This window comes from Aphanomyces astaci (assembly GCF_000520075.1).
Source record: "Aphanomyces astaci strain APO3 unplaced genomic scaffold supercont1.23, whole genome shotgun sequence".
NCBI lineage: Eukaryota > Oomycota > Saprolegniomycetes > Saprolegniales > Verrucalvaceae > Aphanomyces > Aphanomyces astaci.
Genome location: NW_009798286.1, coordinates 786,988 through 808,186, shown reverse-complemented (window position 1 = coordinate 808,186; position 21,199 = coordinate 786,988). Strand labels below are relative to the sequence as shown.

Sequence of the window (21,199 nt, the reverse complement as noted above, 5' to 3'; positions counted from 1 at the left end):
AAACGCGGCTTCTCGACCGCCGCGCCGTCCGTGGGCCGCATCACCCAAATCATTGGTGCCGTCGTGGATGTCCAATTCACCAACAACTTGCCCCCGATTCTTAACGCGTTGGAAGTGCAAAACACGAACGACAACATCCGCATCGTGTTGGAAGTGGCCCAGCATTTGGGTGAGAACACCGTGCGCACGATTGCCATGGAAGGCACGGACGGTTTGGTCCGTGGCCAAGAATGTGTGGACACTGGCAACCCCATCATGGTACGTGGATCAGGGAGAAACCTACAAGCGAGACGCACGGGTGTTGATGGTGGTTGTGTGTCGTGTAGGTGCCCGTCGGCCCGGAAACCCTCGGCCGTATCATGAACGTGATCGGTGAACCCGTGGACGAGCGTGGTCCCATCAACTCGGTGCACAAGGCGCCTATCCATTGCGCCGCGCCCTTGTACACGGAACAAGGGTCGGGTGCCGAAGTGTTGGTGACGGGGTTGAAGGTCGTGGACCTGTTGGCCCCTTACGCCAAGGGTGGTAAGATTGGTCTCTTTGGTGGTGCCGGTGTCGGCAAGACCGTGGTGATCATGGAGTTGATCAACAACGTGGCCAACAACCACGGTGGTGTGTCTGTGTTTGCCGGGGTGGGCGAGCGCACGCGCGAAGGCAACGATCTGTACCACGAAATGATTGAATCGGGTGTGATCAAGCTCAACGCGGACGGCACGACGACCGGCTCCAAGGCCGCGTTGGTGTACGGCCAGATGAACGAACCCCCTGGTGCCCGCGCCCGTGTGGGTTTGACCGGGTTGACCGTGGCCGAGTACTTCCGTGACGTGGAAGGCCAAGACGTGTTGTTGTTTGTGGACAACATTTTCCGTTTCACGCAAGCGTGCTCGGAAGTGTCGGCGTTGTTGGGTCGTATTCCGTCGGCCGTGGGGTACCAGCCCACGTTGGCGACGGATTTGGGTGCGTTGCAAGAGCGCATCACGTCGACGTTGAAGGGGTCGATTACGTCGGTGCAAGCCATCTACGTGCCTGCCGACGATTTGACCGATCCTGCGCCGGCCACGACGTTTTCGCACTTGGACGCGACCACGGTGCTGTCTCGCCAGATTTCCGAGCTCGGCATTTACCCCGCCGTGGATCCTTTGGATTCCAAGTCGCGTATGTTGGACCCGCGAGTGATCGGCGACGAGCACTACGAAGTGGCGCGCGCGACGCAGAAGCTGCTCCAGGACTACAAGGGTCTGCAAGACATCATTGCCATTTTGGGTATGGACGAACTGAGCGAAGACGACAAGTTGACGGTCGCGCGCGCGCGCAAGGTGCAAAAGTTCATGTCCCAGCCCCTGCACGTGGCCGAAGTGTTCACGGGCAAGCCGGGCAAGTTCGTGCGCTTGGAAGAAACCGTGTCGTCGTTCAAGGCCATCTTGGCCGGCGAGTACGATGACCTCCCCGAAGCCGCCTTCTTCATGGTCGGCGGTATCGAAGAAGTCAAAGAAAAGGCCAAGGCCTTGGCCGCGGAATTGGAAGAGTAAACTTACCAGAAAGGAATACTACAGCAACTACAGTTGTATTATGAACCTCTTGTATTGTGTGCACTCGCGATGCGTTCCATGAGTTTGGTTATAAATGAAGGGCAAGGTGATATTATTCATGTGTTGGTGGGCGGTATTTCCATGCGACAGAGTTAAAAGTACTGTAACGGTTGTGGTTGTTGACCTTTCGGACTCTTTCTGCCCACTGCAAAAAGCTAATTAGACTTGTAACCGACAACGCATGACGGTTTCATATATTTGCAACAGGGTCTTCAGTCGTCGTCGTACTACCGGGTAGTATGTCCGAGGCCAAACCAAAGAAGCGATTGGATGCGGTGGTCCGTAGCCGCGTCCAGCCAGTGCTCGAGCTGCTGCACAAAGCCAACACGTCATCGCAGGACTTGAGTGTCGAGTCGCAGCAACTTCTCGCCGAATTGAGCCGCACAAAGCGGTACGCACATATGCAATCGACCTCCTTCGTGCATTCTCATGCACCTCGTCGTTCTAGTCGCGTGAGTCGGTTTTGGATTGAAAAGGCGGTCGTAATACTGGACGCATTGCAAATCTATGGGCTCATGTGGCAATTGGCCCAAATCTGGCCATGGCCGTCCAAGTGGCTTGCCGCCACGAGATGGACGGTGCTCAGCAACTTGGACATTCTCAGCCTCACGGCGACGGGGGCGGGAATGGGGCAGGCAAACCCCCCGTTTTCCCACTGGTAATAGTCCCCCCTTATGGTGTACAAGGGAAACTGAACATGGACTGCGAACTATTTAGGGGCGACTTGCGTCATTACTGGGCGTACGCGTTGGGGTTTGCACTCGTGCCGTATATGTTGGGTATCGGATGGTGGTGTGCGTTTCGGCATTGGCGGTCGTCGGGGGACGTCAGCTTTTTGTCCAAACGAGCAGTATTGGAGAACAAGCTCCTCCTTGTCCTGCAGTGGATGTACTTGCCGATTGGGCTGGCTGTGTCTCGGCTATGGCACTGTCAAGATGCACCCAACCCACTCGACCCCACAGAAATGCTGTCCAGCATGAGCGTCGACGCCACCGTCGCATGCCTTGGCACGACCCACACGTACGTACAAACTGTGTGGAACCGTTCCTGACCAATCGTTTTCATGTCGGGGATGGACGTGCTTCAAATGTAGAATGGCATTGATTGGCATTGCGGGGGGGCTGGGGCTCCCGTTCCTCGTGGGGTTTCCCATCCTATTGTACCACCGCATCAACTTTATCGGGGCGTTCTCCGAGCCAGGTGACGCCACCAACTAACTCCAACGACTCAACCATTTTTATGCTATTTTTTTATATCTGTGCAATGTGACTCTAATCCTTTGGTGGTCTTTTAGAGCGTCACGAAAGGTTCATCCAAGCTAAGGAACTAACTTATCTCTTGAACGTTTCGGACGATTACTATGTGCTCAACGTGGCACAATATGCGTCGTACTCGCGGGACATGCGACTCTTTCCCGTCCATGTGTGTGTGTTGAAGGTGGTGCTGCTGGGCGTCTTTACGTTTGGCCGGTCCAGGTACCCGTCAATTGACATGCAGCCCCTGCAGGGCATGCTATTTGCCGTCGTGTTGATCGTGGTGGTGACACACCGGTCATGGTGGGCGTCGCCCTTTCGATGTCGCAGCACCGCCCAGCTGAGTTTTGTGTTGGATTCGTTGCTCACGTTTGATGCCGTCATGGGTACGGATCCCCAATGCATGTGTGTATGCGACAGCATTCGTTATGTGCATGCATGTGTTAAATACCTGCAAAGTTCCCCCAAGTAAGATCTTCACATTCCCCCGTACCAGGCATACAAGCGTTGTTCCACCTAGAAACTACGACCAATGATCAGGGTTGTGCATTCAATAATCTGACTTTGATGTTATGCAGTGCTTTTATCGGCCAACCCGATCAAGAGCGCGCTCACAGTGGCGTCGGTCAAAGTAGCGCTGCTTGGGTTTGTACACACCATGGGAACACTTGTAGTCGCGGGAGTTGTGGTCGGCACGTTTTGCAAGAAGAAGGCGCGGCAGCTCAACTGGCCCACACACATCCACATGCGGCCGCTGGTGCGCCACGTGGCGCAAGTGACGAAGTGGGTCACGGCGCTCAAGGCGGCCGACCACGTCTTGCAACGCGTATGTTATTTCTTTGTCCTATCCTCGTATCGGTTGAGCTGAGTAAACGTGCTTCGTCGCGGTCGTTCCTTCTTGTTTTTTTATCGCTTTTCCCTTTCGACGATGGCGCTTGTTGCCGGGGTAATGCCTCAATTGGAACTTTGTTGTTTGTCCATGTGTAGTCATTTACTGCGCCTGCGCAAGTGCAGCCCACGGACGAGTTTGCGCGAGTGGTCGCAGACTTACAGCAATGTGCGGCGGATGCGGCGCAACTGGACCATATTTTACATGTACAAAAGCAACTTTGTTGTTTGAATTCGTCATGTCAATCTAATGATTGACATGTATTGAAGAACGTTGTGGTGATGGCGTGGTTGAGGCTTATGTGAATAATGATTTATCTTGATGTGTGTGTCGGTCGGTCACATGTACTTAATGGCAGGATCAACTACACGAAATGGCGGCTCTGATCAGTGCGGCATACGTCGAAGCGTTGGGGTCGGCCGTTCTCGCGTCCGAGCGAATTGACGACTGCGTCAACAAGTTTACATCTGAACTCCAACACTACAAAGTAGCTACGAGATATTCCCCCAACACTAAACGATTCGAATAACTGGCATCTCCCTTGTAGTACAAACACGACATGTTACCGCCACCCAAACGCAACGCACTGTACAAGTTGCATGCACTCAAGACGTGGCAATCCCCAGATGTGTGCCGCGTGGCCGTACTCCAGCAGCAGCACAAGTCCCCTCCAGGGGTCGACGACTTCTTGCCAGAACCTAACAAGTTTCAACATCTCGACGTCCTTGTGTCCACGGACCCGCAATTGAACTTTCCGTCCCACGTTCCGTCGTTTTCAAGCCTATTGCAACACACCAGACGCCCCCCCACGTCGAATGACGACCATGCACTCATTGCCGTGCATTGGAGTGCGGTCATCTTGTCCAACACAAATGTCAACAACAGCCCAACACACGAGGCTGAACCCCCCAATGTACAAGAACAGGAAGACGCTACGGTATTGGCCACAGTAGTGCAATATGAATCTCCATGGCTACTGGTCAAGCTGCCCTTGCTGAGTGACGTTGAAGATGCGAATTGGACGGTGCTTCAAGGATGGATCCACGTGGCGTCCCCGTGTGTGTCGTTGCTCGTGTGCCATGATCCTGACACCCAAAACCTGTTTGACGAGCTCAAGGGTTTGCAAATAATGGTGGTACGACCTGCCATCCCAATGGACGCGTCCGTCATATCCGCCTTGATCGACGCCTCGAGGACCGCCACTACTACCACGGCCCCACTCGCGACTGCGGCAACGAGCAAAGCGGTATTGCGCTATCTATATTAACATTATGATATTATGATGATGTTTTTAATCAGAAATTATATTGATTAGCTATTGCGCCAACAGTGGAGGCGGTGCATTGACCAATGGAACGTTCAGTTTGTGCTTCGACACGGCCGCGCACCCACGGACTTGGACAAGGCCAAGATTCGCCTGTGGTATACCCTTTTCCACGCCCTTAATTGCCCCTCTCAACCAATATAAACCACGCCCCCTAACACGAAATCTAGTCCATCTGTTGTTGTGGCAATTTTTCGCGTATTAATATATATATTACAAGAGGCTAAATATTAGTACTACATGGGAGGTGCCTCGTAAAGGGATCGAGGAGGGAGCTTGGGGGTGGTGGTGGTTATAAGTGCGGCAATGGGTGTTGTATCCCTGGTGGTCTGGACTTGTCCTTGCCTGCGGATTTGGGGTGGATAAGGGGGCGACCTAACGCGGGCATTGGTTTCTTGATGTCCGGCGCAGAGTCCCGTCTCGTGGGCCCCCCCGTGGCAGGTCGAACTTTTTCCTTCACGTTGATTTCAATTTGGGCCACAGACTGAATCGGCCGCAATCCCTCAAACTTGGCGTCGCCGGCGCACAAGAAATGGGCAGTGGACGATGAAAAAGGGCGACGAGGTGGAAGCAGTTGCGTGGGGGAAGACTGGTGCGATTGTTGGTGGAGATACGCCGACGCGTCAAAGTCTATGGATTTACCCAAAAGCACTTGGAGCGCCTTTTGCTCGGCTTGTAGTAGCAGGCGTTGGTTGAACTCGACCAATCTGATATCAGGTATATCGGCACCTAGCCCGTCGGGGGCCGCGCACGGTGGATCTGTGGTTTGGACGATATATCGAAATCGTTTGAGCACACGTTGGTACTCTGGCAACGTCGTGTCTTCAACCCACTATAGCAATAACATTAGTTGATAAGACGTCCACTGTATTTAACATAGGGAACATAGTACGGACGTGCTCGACGAAAAAGAACAAAGACGCACAAAAACAGCTCAAGTCCATAACCTCCATGCCCCGTCGGTCAAATTCCCACCCCCGGTGCAACATCGACGCAGCTAACCCGTCCTCCCAGCCCGTGGTGATCCCTGACGATGACTCGTCAACGAACAACCCAATGACTGGAATGTTTGGTACCTCGAAGCAGTGTGGCATAAAAGTGGTGGTATACTTCCCGAGTCAGTCCAGTCACCCCGCTGTCGGGGGTCGCTGCTGGTTTGACACAAAGCGGCCTAACACACAAGTTGATTGACTACTAGGGGTGTGACTTTATGGGACCTGTACCAAAACGACTTGAGCTGCCGTTGGATGGTGGGGTGGGTCATGATGGTCGTGCGTTTCATTTGGAGTTCCTTGTGCCGACGAAGAATATCAGCGAGGGCTGGGTCGAGTTCGTGGCGGTTCTTGTCCTTGACTGGTTTGTGTTGTGTGGATGATGATACGGATGGATCGTCGTCTCGATGACCAACTTTTGCACAGGGACTTGTCACGAGAATGACTTGGTCGTGGAACGTCTCTGTCGCATCCACCGGTTGGTAAGTGTATTCGATGTCAAAACCGGAATCGGCAGGCACCGTTGACGATGGTGGAGCGAGCAAGTCGGGGTGCTGCAAGAGAATGCGTTGATACAACTCGTCCTGGTCCATGTGGTCGTCCTCCTCTTCGTCGCCGAAACAGGGGGGTTGAAAGGACATGTATGTGCCCCCCGGTGCGGGTAGTTCATCGCCCTTGCCGGAAAAAGTACGAGGGGGCGTTGGAGCTGTACTGGGGGCAACTTCGGCATTGCAAGGGTGATGCTGCACCTCCCTCAGAAAGTCCGACAGACCGTATGGAACGACATCCTCTTGGCATATCAAAGAGCTGTCGGAGGAGGTCGACGTGAGATGGTCAAGGATTGTGAACCGCCGAACCATTTTACGTCGCCATGGACGGCGATGCTCGGAGTATTGGAGTTTTAGGGGGCTAAATTTAGGCGGCTCTGGACACACAAAACGGCTCAACTTCAGTGTGCATACAGACTTTAAAGTCAAAGGAAGCGCACGTGCTGTACATTGGTTGCCTAGGTAGCTAACCATTTTGCCTTGAACTATGGCATCATGTACAGGCATCTTTTTCTATACTAGTACGTTAGTAGTACCACGTATGGTGAGTTTCACCCAAATTTGGCAGTTTTGGGGGATTCTTGAAATCGCCAACAAATACAGTATTCGAGAGAAAACATATCCACCAATCAAGACAAGTATATTGATGCTTTGGATATCATTTTTAACTAATCATCTGGCAGGAACGCTGACATTCCCGAATGACGAAGAGTCCTGGCATGCGCTCCTCAAATAAATTACTCCAGTGGAGTACTTACTATCTATATACGCATGCAAATTACTCTAGTGGAAAACTACGTAATATTATACTGGTACTGCGCATACACATTAAATTTAGGGGAGTTCAATGTGAGAGAAGTGCCTTGTTGAGAGACGTCCGTGTACAGTACAGCCAACCCAACCCGAGAACGCTATTCAGCAATGGCTGTCTATAACGCAATTCGTGTAACGTTAAGCCGTCATTATGGACTTCGATTAAGCAGCAAAATGCGATACCAATTCGTGCAACTCTACCCATCGCCTTCGATGCCGGCACCCCCATGGGCCTTCGTCAGTTGAAAATTCGTGGTGATAAGCTTACAGCAATGTCAAACTCAATGCGTCCTCTATCATCTTGATACCGGTACTACTTTGCTAGTCATTTTGTTTGTTGAATCTAATGAAGTGACTACCTGCACCTATTGACATACTAGATCATCTATGTGCCGACACACTCCCTCCAGTCGACATTGAAGTTAAGGGACTTAAGGGACACGACACTCACACGTGTCGTTACACTGCAATCTCAAACCACGCAGCACGAGCATACATCTTGATTCAGCAGTCAATTTCCAACTTTCCAAATGACCACCAGCTTCAGCCCCCACCTGTCGTCACTCTTGGACGCCGCCATAGTCGTGGTCGTGGGTTACTTCTTGCTTCGATTTAACCGATTTGTTCGCGACCGGCTAGCGCACCAACTGCGTGCATTCCAGAGCCATCAAGGCGATGTGATGGCGTTGTTAACTCAACACAGGTCTGAACCTTTATTACCGTGCACCGAGTCCTGGGCTGATAGAGCAATTCGTAGAGCCTTGACCCCCAAGCCCAAGTTGTTGGGGACGCCCTTAAACCCACACGCCGCGAGTGTCCACAACTCGAGCACTTCCCGTCCATCTATTCCCACGGCGGTGTCACTCAAGCTCAAAACCACCCCCCTGGCTTTACCACACGTATCAGTCACCCCTGTCCTTGATTTGGCCGAAGTACGGACGTCAGGGCTCCGCGTGTTGTTTTTCGGCACGGATGCCATCTCCCTCGCCACCCTGGAACTGCTTCATGCCAACATGCAGTAAGACAAGATCACGGCAATCCAGTGCTTGCTGACCTGCTTGGTAACTGTAGACCAACGACGGACCACCCCCAGCCACTCATTCAATCGATCGAGGTAACAGCATTCTATATCATCAAGTGAAGTACTGTATTCCCCGTTCATATATAACTCTGCTAGGTGGTGTGTCCTACCGACAAACGAGTGGCTCGAACGCGTTCAAAGGCGCCGGTGCCAGTGAAGCAATTCGCCCTTGACAACCGTTTGCAATACCACCACGTCCCCGACGACCTGTGCGACCTATATACGTTTGAGAGAAACCATTGAATTTTTTCAGAATATATTTGTTTTCAGCGTATATACGTATATTGATCATTTTCTGTGTAGAAAATCCCGTCGACAGTGGACCCCCTCGACGACTACTGCCACCACGGCGCCAGGGTCGTCGTTTGACATTGCCGTGGTCGTGTCGTTTGGCTACTTTATCGTACGACCCACCCCAACTTCAACTTGAACCGAATTTAGTGTGAGTTTGCAGTTTGACCTTTGGATGTGTTGCTGAATTTAGCATCCGTCCATGCTCAAGAACGTGGCCAAGGGCGCGATCAACATGCATCCGTCGATCTTGCCCAAGGTACTTAAAGCATGCACACAATCCAACCAACTGACGACTCGTCCTGCAACAGTATCGTGGTCCGGCGCCCATTCCGCGAGCTCTTTTCCACGGCGACGCTGTCACGGGCATCTCGGTGATTGAAATCGATCCCAGGTCTATCCATAGATCCATCACATCCCTCCAAATGGTTTAACATGGAATTAATACTATGCCACTTGTAGGGCATTCGATGTTGGCCGCGTGTTACTTTGTATCGACGACATTGCTATTCCAGCCAATATGACGTTGTCAGAGTCAGTCAGCTCCTTCCGATGTTCAAACCATTGTATTCAACGTGGAAACGTATGGTAGGCTCACCACACAACTCGCGGCCCGAGGGGCCGAGTGTGTCCTCACGACGTTGCGAAATGTCGACAACCTGCTCGAGCACGCTCGTCCACAAGTACGTTTCTTTTCCTGTCCCTCACATTGCAACTTCGGCTACAACAACAACGTCACGCCTTCGTCTGCTAGGACTCGACCAAGGCGACCGTGGCGCCAAAAATGAGTCGAGAGGTTTTCATGTGTCGTAGCTTTCAACCTGTCGACTCAACGCTACACAATAGGATGGGGTGATCACATGGGGTGAATCCGCCGCCGACTTGTACAACGTACGATCGATCCCCATGTATCGTGGCTATTAACGACTAGTGTAAATCCTGATTCGGGCGTAGATGTGGCGGGCGGTGGGGTCCACATACGGCATTGTCACCTCCTTTCGCCAAAAGTCGGTCAAGTTCATCGACATGCAGCGACCGTCCACGGAAGCCGTCGCAGCGTTTGAAAAGCGGCTCAACCTCATGCATGAAGACTCCCCGTTGATGGCGCGAGAAGGGGGCGAACGGGGCAGGTTCTGCTATGACAAACCGACCAAGGCGCTGTGGGTGACGGCGATCGATGGCCAGTGGGTCTTGGTGACTCGCGTTCAAGTGGCCAGCCGCACCATTCGCACGGCTGCTGAATTTGCCGACGGCCAACGCCTTCGGTCGGGCCAACTGTTTCATTTTGACCAACCTAATGACCACGATAATTGACATTGCACATTGCGGTTGTGAGATTGGTTCAAAAGTTGGCACCAAGTACGCTCGTGGACGTTCGAGCTGTTTCTTGCCGCGGCTATACACTACACGTGCAAGTGATTTGTGATTCGATCTCGAGTACAGTATACGGTGAATGTGGGCACAGACTTCCAAGTGACTTTGCCAGGGGTCGTAGCGTTGCTACCGGTAGTCACATAGGGCCTCGATATTCCATCGCCTTGTGAAGAGTTGGTGTACATTTGGGCTGTCATCGAGACACAGCTAGTGCTACAAGGACGAATTGGGGTGCATCAATGTCGAGAAGGAGGGAAGCAACGTCACTCATACTGTACCTACTGCCCCCCTAAATGTCTGGGGGAATAATGTTTCACATATTGAATTTTCGCTACAAAACTACCGACCAGCTAGTGTCGAAGGGTGTGAGCTTTGTGATAGAGGGGGCAGGTAAGTCGAGCTGAACCATGGCCCTCTGTTGGATTAACTAGCAAGATAGCATCGACATACGACTTCAGACATTCCACAACCAAGGGGCCATTATTCCGCAGACCCCCCTTAATGTTCAAAAGACTATTACGACCCTACCAAATATTGTTGTGCTGGACAAAGCCACAGCTGTCATTGATTTGGTTAAGGGCTTTGCCGTGTGCTGTGTGAAGAGTGCAAGGTGTTCAATGTGCTAACCATTGCCTGTTGGGTGGACACAGTGCTGGATTCTGACAGTCTCATGGTTTTGAACCTAGGCGTAAGCATTTCTCGCTCAAGGCAGCGGATTTCACTTGGAGCTCGTCACAGAAGGACGCTATTTGGAGACCATGCAACCAAAACCTACGGTTTCGGCCGCCTATCCATTCACTTGGCTAGACTCACTTGATTACTACGTAGTACTTTCCTCATTGTTATTTCAGTTACTGACCATACACAGCCGAGCTGGCACACAACGAATAGCGTGTTGCTCGAGATCGATCCTCCACAGGCACTGTATACGATGATGTAGGCGATGCCGATTATCATTAATGTCGTGCGAAGTACGCAGCGGTGTTGCAGTCATGGCGACGTTTTAGTGTTGACTTCACGCACTGCCAAGAGGTGTTGATACAACATATGGATTAACACACACGTGTGGGATACAAACTAACTTACCATTCGTCAATTTGCACTTGCGATGGTGTTTCCCATTACTGCAAGTCGCGCTCGTTGTGGCGACTGCGTCCCATACCGTCGTGCTCCTTACGTTTCGGAACGTGGAAGAACATGACTTCGCATCAGACCCATACCATTCGTGTACGGGTTGAAGATACTAGAGTTAGTCCTACTAAAAGTTGGTTCTACTCTAAGCGATGGTTGGCTGATTTCGCACGCACTAGTCAACATTACCGCCGTCCCCAATCGCAACGTGATGTGGTTATGATCAAGTCATGACCAGAATCCTTTGGAGAGTGCTTTTCAATGCACTATTACAGTATAGAAAGGAATCTAAATGCTGGTCCATTGATCTCGACATGAGGCGCATTGTGAATGTCAAGCACACATTACCACACTAGTACCCACTATGAATACCACAGAGAATCAACCGATACCATCATAGTTTGGTGTTTCAGGCTACAGTACGTGTCCATAAGCTAAAGTTAGAAGCGCCTTCCGACAGTCAGCTGTCGACCGAAATGAGTCATTGTATGCTCAGCAGTGGTGGCTATTGAATATCACCAAATGCTGACAATTTTACTTCAAGGAGTACCCCCACAACGCCTTGAAATTCATCCATGACCGCCCTCATGGGTATATGGATCCCCTCAAAACGTTACAACTTATACCACCCCCCCCTCGACGAAATGCACGCCACTCATTTGATTGGGGGATACTTTATTGCGTGGGCAACTTACCGAGCCGTACTACCGTAAAGGAGGGGGCTGTACAGCGTTGCCTTTGAACTATCCAATTCACTGACCCCACTTGTCTTGGTCGCGGGAAAGGGTTAGTGTGTTTTAGTCGCCAAGCGATTTCGTGGTGAGTTCAATACTACGTCCAAGCTTGGACGCACAAATCAAGGCAGCGCTCTCGGTGTTTTGTCTTCGGTACCCTCCACAACTTGGCGGGCTACACTGTAAGTGGCGTGTGTACGTAGCAAGGCACACATATGTCTGTCTATGCAGTAGTGTACCGTATGTCCTACGGTATCCTTGAGATGCACTTTATTCGCTCTGAATACATGGGGAACGCCACACACATACAACGTCCAAAGCTACTCCAAGGACTTCGTGCGGGTGCCAGATACTGCGATAGGCTCTTCTTCTGCATGGATATCTGTAGAAAACTACCCTTCACCACTCGTCGCCACCTTAACCAACGGCCAAAATATGTCAACAAGGTCGTGTGCGTTTTTGAGTCTCGTTGAAATGCACACCCAACAAGTTTTGCACCCAACATGTATTACTGTATTTTTTGATAGGAGTATCGTATCTTGACTTCAAATCAGAACCACACGATTTGTGTCCGTGGTTGTGCACGAAATTCGTTTTGACTGAACTTGTGGCTGGCAACACATTACACCCGACCAATCACTTGATTGCATGGTCATCATCACGTTGCGACCACAATCCTGTGGCCAAACGCCAGCACTACAGGTAGAATCTCACCATGCCTTGTCGTGGACATGAGCGCCTCCATTTGGCTGACACGTCTCCTTGTCGTACACAAATGGACGACCAATAATGTTTGGTCCAATCGATACTGTGAACACGATAGAGGTCCCTTTTTGGTGGGCTTTCCCTCTTGATTTGTTTAAAGTTCAAAGCTAAAGTTGAAATTGAGGTTTACCACAGACAGCTGGTGACCCATCGCGGCGTCCCACTGTTCAGCATGCAATTGCGGACGTGTGCATCAACACCTTGTATATCAAGTATATTGATCATTAGTACCTCGTACCTGCAAGTGTAGCCCACTTATACCTACTACTATAGCTAGCTACGGTAGCTATCCCCACGACCTTTCGAATCAATCGTGTTGCATTGCTCAATTTGCCATTTACCAAGCAAACGATGGTGCAAGTGGCTATCTTTGCAACCCCCGCTTGGCCATACCTTGTCGCATCTGGAGCGATGCTAGTTGCGGTGGCGTGTCTGGTTGGCTTGTACTACTTCGTCGTACTTCCCCTCGTCACTCCACTCAAGCGGTTGCCCGGCCCAGCGCCTACAAGTGTCATCTTTGGGAATGGGTAATATACGATCACAAAGTTGTGGTCATCACGTTCATCGTTGATTTATATATACTGTTGTAGGTGGGAGATCTTTGAACGCGTGAGTAACTTCCCCGAGCCGTTCTTGTCCTGGATGAAGCATTACGGCGGGGCTGTCCACTACAGCATTGCTTGTGAGCATCGCATCCAGCTGACGGACCCCACCGCCGTGCAGTATGTCTTGGCGACCAAAGCCTCCAGCTTCCCCCGGCACCCCACCTTACGGCGATTTTTCGCCGTACGTTGGTCCATCCTCATATCACGTGAAATCTCACGCCCACTTACTTGCTAGGACTTTTTGTCTGGGGTGGGCTTGTTGAGCTCGGAAGGCGCTAAACACGATTACCATCGCAAAGTCCTGAATCCTCACTTTAGTGGCATCCAAATCAAGACATCCATGGCCGTGATCGTGGACCAGACCCTTCAATTCTGTGCGTCCCATCTCGATTCTGCAGCCATGTCACGTCGCCCCGCCAACATGAACACATGTAATGCCATCGACTATCTTGACTTTACATGGTTACAACTCATCGAAATGGTGGGATGGGGGGTGGGTTATTTCTAGTCTTTCAAGAACTCACGTTGAACAACATTGGGCTGTCCTCGTTCGGGTACGACTTTCAAGAAAATCCCGACGCCCTCAAAGCGTACGAAGCGCTTCAAACCATGCCCAACAAGGTCCTCCTTGCATGTTCCATGTGCATCCCGGGGTTCTCGCGGCTGCCGTTTCCGTGCTTTCGCCGACGAAATCACGCCCGCACCACTTTGCTTCGCATCATGCAAGACATCATCACCACGAAGTTGTCGGAACACAAGGCAGCTGGAGCCCCGCGAGACTTGCTCGACCTGATGTTGGACGCCGACACGTGTAGCCACGACGCCCTGGTCCACACCATGACCCTCATCTTTGCTGGACACGACACGACCACCGCCGCCCTTTGCTGGACATTCTTCCGACTAGCTAGCCAACCCTCCATGGCGGCGCTAGCCCGGAATGAGTGCTTAGCCATGCTCAAGCGACATGGATCGTTCGAAAACGGGGAAGCGCTGCAAGGCTTGTCATTTACCACGGCGTGCATCCAAGAAACCCTTCGGTTGCACCCCCCGGTTCCATTTCTGGGGCGTCGCATCGCTGCTCAAGACATGGACGTCCCCATGACCGACGGCTCTTCTATCTTTGTTCCCAAGGTAGGCTTGCCACGCCACACAAACTATATATTATCGAAGCTATAACCTTGTTTTTTTACCTTGCTAGGGAACGTCCGTTTGTGTGTTGCACGCTGCGATGCATCGAGATCCGACGTATTGGAGCCAGCCTGAAGCCTTCGTTCCAGAACGATTCATTCCTGGAATGGCACCGTTTGAGATCGACCTCGGCCTCCGGCAAGGCCGTAGCCATGCACTCCACTACATGCCATTCAGCATTGGCGCCAAGAACTGCATTGGTCAACGGTTTGCCATGGCCGAGCTACAAGTCGTGGTCGCGACGCTGCTCTCGAGATACGAATTCGCCATCACAGCAGACGCCGACTTCTCCAACATGTTCAATGGCGTTTCAGTGCAGCCTGCACATTTAGAATTGTCTGTGGTGTCGGTTTAAGTAGTTAGTCGTCGGAGCCAACGTGGTCGTCTCCTGCTATGTGATTTTGATGGGGTTTTTCAATATATTCATGCCTACCGGTATACAGTATAATTGCTGGTCTTTCGGTCCAATTGGGTTTTGCTGTGTTTAGGGCAACGACTGTAATAATAATTCGGGGTTTCGGGGTTTTATGGCAATCGTCGAGGCGGTATATTTCAACGACTGTACAGTGGAGTTAGGCTATACTAGTGCGCGGAAACCATCGAGTTACATCGCCCAAAAGTTGTATGTGCAACGTTTCCAAGGCAAACATGTTCCTGTCGTGTTAGGGTTACCACCTTGAATTCAGTGTGTGTACTGCAAACTGTAGAAAAAACATCTCATGTGTGGCGACGTTGTCAAGTGCACAAGTATCAACTGTGCTGATTTTTGCTGTGGGGGGAGCTGGGGACTTTACCCCTGGGGGATGGGGGGTGTCGAGGGGGTGACGTCTCGTTGTCTCGGCCCAGGACTTTAAACTTTTTGTCTCGCAACACAGTCCACTGCTTGTCGCCGTACTCGTACAAACAGCAGTGCATTTTGCGTTTCGTGTCGTACCCGACAATCGTGCACGGATACCAGCAGTCATACCTTCAAAATCGTCAAACAACATGTTTATGATCGCGTTTGTGTAGTTGAGGACGATACCTGTACGTGTAGACACTGATGTTGAGCCCGATATCGCGAACGCCGTTTTGCAAGCCCACGCCAACCCCAGCCACCGTGGGTTCCTTTCGGTTTTCGTCGGGCTTGTCCGCTTTGACAATGTATGGCGACTTGGCTAAGTTGACCTTCGCCTTGACGAGTTTCGATGGTAGTGAATTGCGCTTTGGTTTTGGTTTGGTTGGCACTGGAACCAACGTCTGGGCTTTATTCGAGCCACGGGAACTCAAACTGCCTTCTCGGTGTTCATACGGGGTAGGAGGCTCCACACCGAACGAGGACTTGCCAGGTCTTGATGCAATAGACGGTAGCGACGGCTGGTTCAACACTGGGGGAGGGGCGGCGAATCGCAATATCGTGGCGTCGGCTGCAGTTGCGTCGTGGCCGTCGGAAATAGTTTGGACTCTGGCCACGTGAGGATTGCTGGTTGGTTGGGTGGACATGCGCCGTTCGAGGTCGATGCACTGGTCCAATTCTGCGTCGGTATGGTGGTCAATGACGAGGTGGCACATGGGGCACACGTCGTCTTCTTCGGGGACGTGCGTGAACTTTAGCTTTTCGAGCTGTGTTTCTAGCTCACGTCGTTCGTTCTACGAGGGGATAGAAAGGTATCGATTCCGATGTGTGGCGTTTTCTGCTTGGTACTGGGCCTACCTGAATGTCCTCCAGTTGCGCCAAGTACGGCTGGGTCTGTTGTTCCCAGTCAGGGACGACAACTTCACCCTCGTCTTGATTCGTGCCACCGACGGACGGCGGGGTACGTGGCGCCGTGACACTACGTTTACCAGACGGTCGACTTGCCGTTTGATTTCTACCTTGTGCTGACAGTGGTAGTCTTCGCGGCGGCGGTAGCGACGTGGTCATGCTGCTGTCTGAGAAAGTCGCCATTTGGTCGTGGGCGGTGCTGTTGGTGGCAGGTGCTGTCCGTGGGTGAAAATCCGTTGACGAAGTTCTTGCCGCCAGTTGCGCCTTGATCTGTTGGTTTTCGGCCCGCAAGAGCTCCAGCTGCGCTTCCAGGGATAGAATTCGCTGGGCCATCGCAGACACATTGGGCTGTTCAGTATTGAGCTGCAGCTTGAGTTTTTGGATCTCGCGCTGGGCGCGCGCGAGTAATATGGCATCGTCCACGACTTCGTTCACTTGAACGTTGAGTGCGATTTGTTTGGCTCGTTCGGCAAACTGCAAAGTCGACAGGGTCTCCTCTACCGCCGCCGCCGAAGGAGAGATGGTCGCGATTACAATCGTCCGGGTGTTGCCCCCTAGTGAATCTTGCAGCAGCCGCGTGAGTTTCGAGTCGCGATACGGAATATGCGACCGCTACAAAGCAAAAAACATGCCGGAATGTTAATACTCGAATGTTGTTTTTCGCGAATATATAGATAGATATATAGCGCGATACAATACTTACTTTTTTGTCTGTGAGGGCGGCAATCACGTTGCCGAGGGCCGACAGACTTGCGTTGATGTTGCGCAGCTCGCGCGTCCGGTCTTGTGTCATTGCAACGTCCGTGTCCCACTACAACGACCAGGTTGACGTGGCGCATCGTGATGTGTGTCTGAACTACCTTTTCAGAACCGGCAAGGTCCACCAAGTTGAGCTACGATCAGATGGCATGACGAAAGGTCAAATAGGATTGAACTGTATACCTACCTACCTACCTTTGCGCGACGAATGATCGTCGTGCGCTCGTTGCCTCGTGATTCGACTTCCATGGACAATTGCAGCAGCGCATGGCTACGACTACTTTTCTCATTGCATTCTACAACAACAATATATGGCCACTTTAGAGATAACACACGCTGATGGACTCAACAGACCGACCGACGGACCTGTAGCTCGAATCGTTCGGTTCTTGCTGCCGACTTGGAGCAAGTCCAGCACTTCTTGGGCGTTGCCCACTCGAAATTCAGAGATCCCGCTCACGTAAATGTGTTTGGCGTGGCCCTGTTGTCAATATTTGCCCAATCCTGAGCAAGAATTTCGCAATTGAACTACGTAGGTGGACATTGTACTTTGATCATTTCGCGAACTTGCAGCGGCGGCTGGTCTTTCATCGACGACGACTGCAGCAAGTCGAACACTTGGTTGTTGTAGATTTGCATGTAGGAACAGTGCACAAACGCTCCTGCGCCACACCCGCCAACCGCCTTGAGCTCCTGGAAGAGTCCGTCCACTGCGCGTGGAATGACGCCCCACTGACTCATGTCCCCCTGTCGAAGGGACGAGTCGGGGCCCATCATCGTGTGTGTTTTTCCCGTGCCTGGCAATCATCGTCAACGCTCGAACGTTTCTAGGATCTGAAATACCTGTTTGGCCGTACGCAAAGATAGTGCAATTGAATCCCTGGACAACTTGCTCCACCGACGACTGCATGTACCCATATACGTCATGTTGGCTGGCATTCGTCCCAAAAATGGCGTCGTAGTTGAAGCTCGAGTCAACCACCGAGGGTTGGCCGCATTTCACGTCCAACCTCGTTGGCAAGTCGACTGGATCCGTCGCCGGACGAATGGCCACCACCGACTCGTCGGCTGCTTGCAACTTGCGCTCGCGCTCGTTGGACGGACGCACGCGCACCACCACACGGACGCATTCTGGCGGGGGAGTCGCATCGCTCGACACCGCCGCCGTCTTGTCGCCCATCACGCCGTTTCGTTGGAATCAAAGGTGTAACTGCCACCATCGCCGCGGTTGAACTTGCCAGTTACGTTTTGAGTACATGCCACCGGCTGCTCGATGCATTGTGCTTGTGGTATGTTGTACTACAGTAGCCTGTTGCTACGAAATTGTATTGCGTGGGTATTCATTCGGTGGGGCTCAACCAAACATCCTGGGTGAAAACACTATCGTGTTTATGGGTAAAAGGACAACACCATGCGTTAGGTGGGATCCGCGGCATCGGTAGACGCCATCGACACGACTCAGTCGTGGGTAATGCAGCAAGGCGATGTCGCATACAAGGCAGGTCAATTCGAAGACGTTGTCGCATGGTACAATTCAAAGAATGTCATAGGTAGTAGCGAAAAGGAGGACCTTTATTTGCCACACACTAACAGTAAATAACGAATTAAACACGAAAACGACCGAAAAAAACACGAAAACGACCGAAAAAAACATGAATTTGAACGAAATACACACACGACCTAACGTTAATACGAACCTAAAGGATGATCTAAGAAACAAAACAGACAGGTTATGACATATTATATTTTTCCCCAGGGATATCGATCCCAATTTGTCCCCAAGCTGGTAATTGATGGGTCATGTGCTTTTTACTGTATTTCCGTCCTTAACTGTTCAGGAGTTTTGATGTGGATTAGGCATTTTTCGTATGGAACTCGGTGAATTGTGTGTTGTGCTCGGCGAAGATTATGTGGAAAATTGTAAGAACAATTTAGGCAGTAATTGTTCCGAATCGACAAATGTGTTTGCAATAGAATTATGACTTGTCACACCGAAAAGAAATATATTCAAATATATGTTGAACACCCAAAATTAATTTAAATATATTTTTCCCCTGCCCTGCTCAAGCCTGAAACCAATAACACACACTTGCACGTGTTTTCCAACGACGTCATGTACTCGCCCTTTGAAGTCCAGGACGAATCGCTGAATGCTCCTACACTGCCCCCCACTTTAGCCCTGCCACAATGCCTTCTTCGCCCCCGTTACTACGTGCCCCACCAATTTCCTGTACGAGCTAAGGCTACAGGAAATCAGTCACTTTCAAGCAGAACGTGACCGTCACCTCAAGAAAGCGCCATGAAACCAACAGGGGGCGGCGCCTTCACAGTTTAATTTGAGAACCCATGTAGTAAAATGCACATTAGTCTTCAAATAAAGTCGCAAATGCCGAGCGAATGGAGGCCAAAATGTCTGGGGTCGTGGTGGACCGACCATGCTGGGCAAATGCGATCGCGGCACTAACCAAAACATGTCGAGAATAAACATCACAATCTCAAATGTCCATTTTGCCATATATACCTTTGACGCGTGAGGAGCGAACCCCCAAATGCTGCCAACGACAGGGCAGGATGCTGCAAAAGTGACGCCTTGGGTTGTTGGTTGCTGTACAAGTATCCCACATATGTGAATTCTGGATATTTAAAAATAATGATTTTCATGACAAATATTGTCGATTTGATACAAATTTGGAGAGGGGGTGCAATCGAATCGCGCCGACCAAACCGATCCACAATCGATCTGATTGGTTGTTGAATTTCACTTAGAAGGCTTTGATTGGCTAATAATTTTGAGCTACATCTTAGGTAGCCAATCAAATCGATTTAAATTCCCACGAGAAACCACACCACAACACAATGAAATTTCACTCGAAAGCACAATATACAAAATACGAACAGGCGACACGCACTCCATGCTAGAAACGCCCCCACGCTGCCCGCCAACACCTGACATACATAGCGTTGTGTCAATATGATTGAGCACAAAGCACACTTACATCGCCTTGGCCGCCACATCGTCTGGGAATACCTCGACTAGGTTGCTCCACAGCTTGCCACGTTGGATTAGTCCCACTGGATAAACCCCAAGTTGTTTTTCGTACTAGTGTAGCCGTCGGAAATCACGTCGATCTTGCCTTTTTGAAGCACCGTCACATGGCCTAGCGCTGCGGCGACTCGTTGTGGGGATATGGCCGCAGCGGCCGCAAGATCTAGCGAAATCAGCAACCCCAGCGCCACACACAGTCGGCCATACTCCATCTAACGTGGCATACCCAATGCCGCCGTTGTCAGTGCAACAACTGGTTTTTACCAGCAATGCGTAGTAGATAGTTTCAACCGTATTCGGGGTCAGAATTGCATTCGTGTAGTTCCGAAGCAACAACACATCAGTGGAAAGCAAGTAGAGGGCATCGCCATCGAGCACGAGCGGCAATTGCAACTCGGTGGCGGCAGCGACGATCGACTTTGTGGCGCTCAACACGTCGGGGTCTCGGCCCAAGCCCGGGCCAAGAACCAACGCATCCAGGCGCGGCAACACCGCCGTGATGCGACCAAGGGTGGCGGTGCCCAGGTACGGATGGACAATGAGCTCGGGGCTGTAGCACTTTATAGGGATCGCGGCGTCGGGAGTGCAAAAGATATGACATAGATCTACACCCTATGTACCCACGTACGTACTAAGCGTGAATCGACGTTGAGAGGAGCTGGTATAAGCTGATACATACCGTTTTCAGAGCGGCCATGCCAGCGTAGTACGGAGCACCTGTGTACTCTGCACAGCCACCGACTATTCCTACTTTACCTATGTACAGTGCTTAGTAGTGTTCACAGTGTATGAGTAACCTACCATATTGCCCCTTGTAAAGATCAAACGACAGGGGCGGCACGATCGCCCGTGCGTCCATGTTGTAAACGTTGCAGCACACTGCTAAGATCGCCAGGAGAACCTTGCGTATTCGATAACCCTCTTACATTTAATTCATTCCGTTTTGTTTGTGGTCCCACTTCCAAGTTTTCATTAACAATACCAGGTAGTTTTAATATGTATATAATAGTAGTGAGTAGTCCCGTGCGTTTGGGCAAAACGAATGTATTGGTTAATTCTTCCATAACTTTTCC

The 21,199-nt window shown here is 51.2% G+C and overlaps 7 protein-coding genes across 12 annotated transcripts in view; 4 read left to right on the top strand and 3 right to left on the bottom strand.

The window, feature by feature from the left end:
* H257_09597 (ATP synthase subunit beta, mitochondrial) lies at positions 1-1,721 on the top strand. The gene is made up of 2 exons (XM_009835854.1): positions 1-258; positions 327-1,721. Exons 1-2 carry the CDS (start codon positions 196-198, stop codon positions 1,527-1,529), a joined length of 1,266 nt encoding a protein of 421 aa, XP_009834156.1. The 5' UTR covers positions 1-195; the 3' UTR covers positions 1,530-1,721.
* Positions 1,722-1,804: 83 nt separating this feature from the next.
* On the top strand, positions 1,805-5,232 carry H257_09596 (hypothetical protein). Its single transcript, XM_009835853.1, has 10 exons — positions 1,805-1,980; positions 2,038-2,247; positions 2,307-2,609; positions 2,683-2,789; positions 2,884-3,228; positions 3,421-3,668; positions 3,830-3,937; positions 4,090-4,218; positions 4,279-4,977; positions 5,047-5,232. Exons 1-10 carry the CDS (start codon positions 1,829-1,831, stop codon positions 5,197-5,199), a joined length of 2,454 nt encoding a protein of 817 aa, XP_009834155.1. The 5' UTR covers positions 1,805-1,828; the 3' UTR covers positions 5,200-5,232.
* A 16-nt stretch (positions 5,233-5,248) lies between these two features.
* On the bottom strand, positions 5,249-6,952 carry H257_09595. 2 transcript variants are annotated; one of them, XM_009835851.1, is made up of 4 exons: positions 6,279-6,952; positions 6,132-6,226; positions 5,952-6,082; positions 5,249-5,887 (listed from the first exon to the last, which is right to left on the bottom strand). In XM_009835851.1, the coding sequence occupies exons 1-4, from the start codon at positions 6,905-6,907 to the stop codon at positions 5,348-5,350; spliced, it is 1,395 nt and encodes a 464-aa protein (XP_009834153.1). In that variant the 5' UTR covers positions 6,908-6,952; the 3' UTR covers positions 5,249-5,347. The 2 variants fall into 2 exon arrangements, with proteins under 2 accessions (XP_009834153.1, XP_009834154.1); XM_009835852.1 differs by having other exon boundaries at positions 6,003-6,082.
* Positions 6,953-7,938: 986 nt separating this feature from the next.
* Positions 7,939-10,094, top strand: H257_09594 (methionyl-tRNA formyltransferase; the record flags this gene model as incomplete). Its single annotated transcript, XM_009835850.1, has 12 exons — positions 7,939-8,111; positions 8,166-8,426; positions 8,480-8,522; positions 8,586-8,698; positions 8,793-8,892; positions 8,974-9,039; positions 9,092-9,174; positions 9,243-9,314; positions 9,373-9,463; positions 9,535-9,576; positions 9,627-9,671; positions 9,735-10,094. 12 exons carry the CDS (start codon positions 7,939-7,941, stop codon positions 10,092-10,094), a joined length of 1,449 nt encoding a protein of 482 aa, XP_009834152.1.
* A 3,041-nt stretch (positions 10,095-13,135) lies between these two features.
* On the top strand, positions 13,136-14,932 carry H257_09593 (hypothetical protein; the record flags this gene model as incomplete). Its single annotated transcript, XM_009835849.1, has 5 exons — positions 13,136-13,311; positions 13,375-13,570; positions 13,625-13,820; positions 13,898-14,520; positions 14,588-14,932. 5 exons carry the CDS (start codon positions 13,136-13,138, stop codon positions 14,930-14,932), a joined length of 1,536 nt encoding a protein of 511 aa, XP_009834151.1.
* A 280-nt stretch (positions 14,933-15,212) lies between these two features.
* On the bottom strand, positions 15,213-18,284 carry H257_09592 (hypothetical protein). The gene is made up of 9 exons (XM_009835848.1): positions 17,924-18,284; positions 17,630-17,877; positions 17,447-17,561; positions 17,276-17,376; positions 17,182-17,214; positions 17,025-17,132; positions 16,271-16,933; positions 15,602-16,206; positions 15,213-15,544 (listed from the first exon to the last, which is right to left on the bottom strand). Exons 1-9 carry the CDS (start codon positions 18,258-18,260, stop codon positions 15,328-15,330), a joined length of 2,427 nt encoding a protein of 808 aa, XP_009834150.1. The 5' UTR covers positions 18,261-18,284; the 3' UTR covers positions 15,213-15,327.
* Positions 18,285-19,423: 1,139 nt separating this feature from the next.
* H257_09591 (YjeF family domain-containing protein) overlaps positions 19,424-21,199 on the bottom strand; it is a 2,972-nt gene continuing 1,196 nt past the window's right edge. For 2 of the 5 annotated variants that reach the window (XM_009835842.1, XM_009835843.1), the window contains exons 7-8: positions 19,602-19,685; positions 19,424-19,540 (exon numbers count right to left, since the gene is read on the bottom strand). In XM_009835842.1, the coding sequence (XP_009834144.1) occupies positions 19,444-19,540; positions 19,602-19,685 (181 nt within the window). In that variant the 3' untranslated portion in view covers positions 19,424-19,443. Of the gene's footprint in view, positions 19,541-19,601; positions 19,686-19,944; positions 20,027-20,076; positions 20,339-20,417; positions 20,739-20,805; positions 20,883-20,927; positions 21,005-21,199 lie in introns of those variants that run through there. The other 3 variants (XM_009835844.1, XM_009835845.1, XM_009835847.1) reach the window with 3 other exon arrangements.

Bases quoted from the DNA above. Each gene is read 5' to 3' on its own strand.
- H257_09597 (XM_009835854.1), top strand. From the start codon at position 196: ATGGAAGGCACGGACGGTTTGGTCCGTGGCCAAGAATGTGTGGACACT. The intron at 259-326 runs GTACGTGGATCA...TGTGTCGTGTAG, and splicing joins ACACTGGCAACCCCATCATG to GTGCCCGTCGGCCCGGAAAC.
- H257_09596 (XM_009835853.1), top strand. From the start codon at position 1,829: ATGTCCGAGGCCAAACCAAAGAAGCGATTGGATGCGGTGGTCCGTAGC. The intron at 1,981-2,037 runs GTACGCACATAT...TCGTCGTTCTAG, and splicing joins GAATTGAGCCGCACAAAGCG to TCGCGTGAGTCGGTTTTGGA. The intron at 4,219-4,278 runs GTAGCTACGAGA...TCTCCCTTGTAG, and splicing joins CTGAACTCCAACACTACAAA to TACAAACACGACATGTTACC.
- H257_09595 (XM_009835851.1), bottom strand. From the start codon at position 6,907: ATGGTTCGGCGGTTCACAATCCTTGACCATCTCACGTCGACCTCCTCC. The intron at 6,227-6,278 runs GTACAGGTCCCA...CTTGTGTGTTAG, and splicing joins CGGCAGCTCAAGTCGTTTTG to GCCGCTTTGTGTCAAACCAG. The intron at 5,888-5,951 runs GTCCGTACTATG...TTATTGCTATAG, and splicing joins TGTTCTTTTTCGTCGAGCAC to TGGGTTGAAGACACGACGTT.
- H257_09592 (XM_009835848.1), bottom strand. From the start codon at position 18,260: ATGGGCGACAAGACGGCGGCGGTGTCGAGCGATGCGACTCCCCCGCCA. The intron at 17,878-17,923 runs GTATTTCAGATC...GATGATTGCCAG, and splicing joins CTTTGCGTACGGCCAAACAG to GCACGGGAAAAACACACACG. The intron at 17,133-17,181 runs GTAGTTCAGACA...TGGTCGTTGTAG, and splicing joins ACCTTGCCGGTTCTGAAAAG to TGGGACACGGACGTTGCAAT.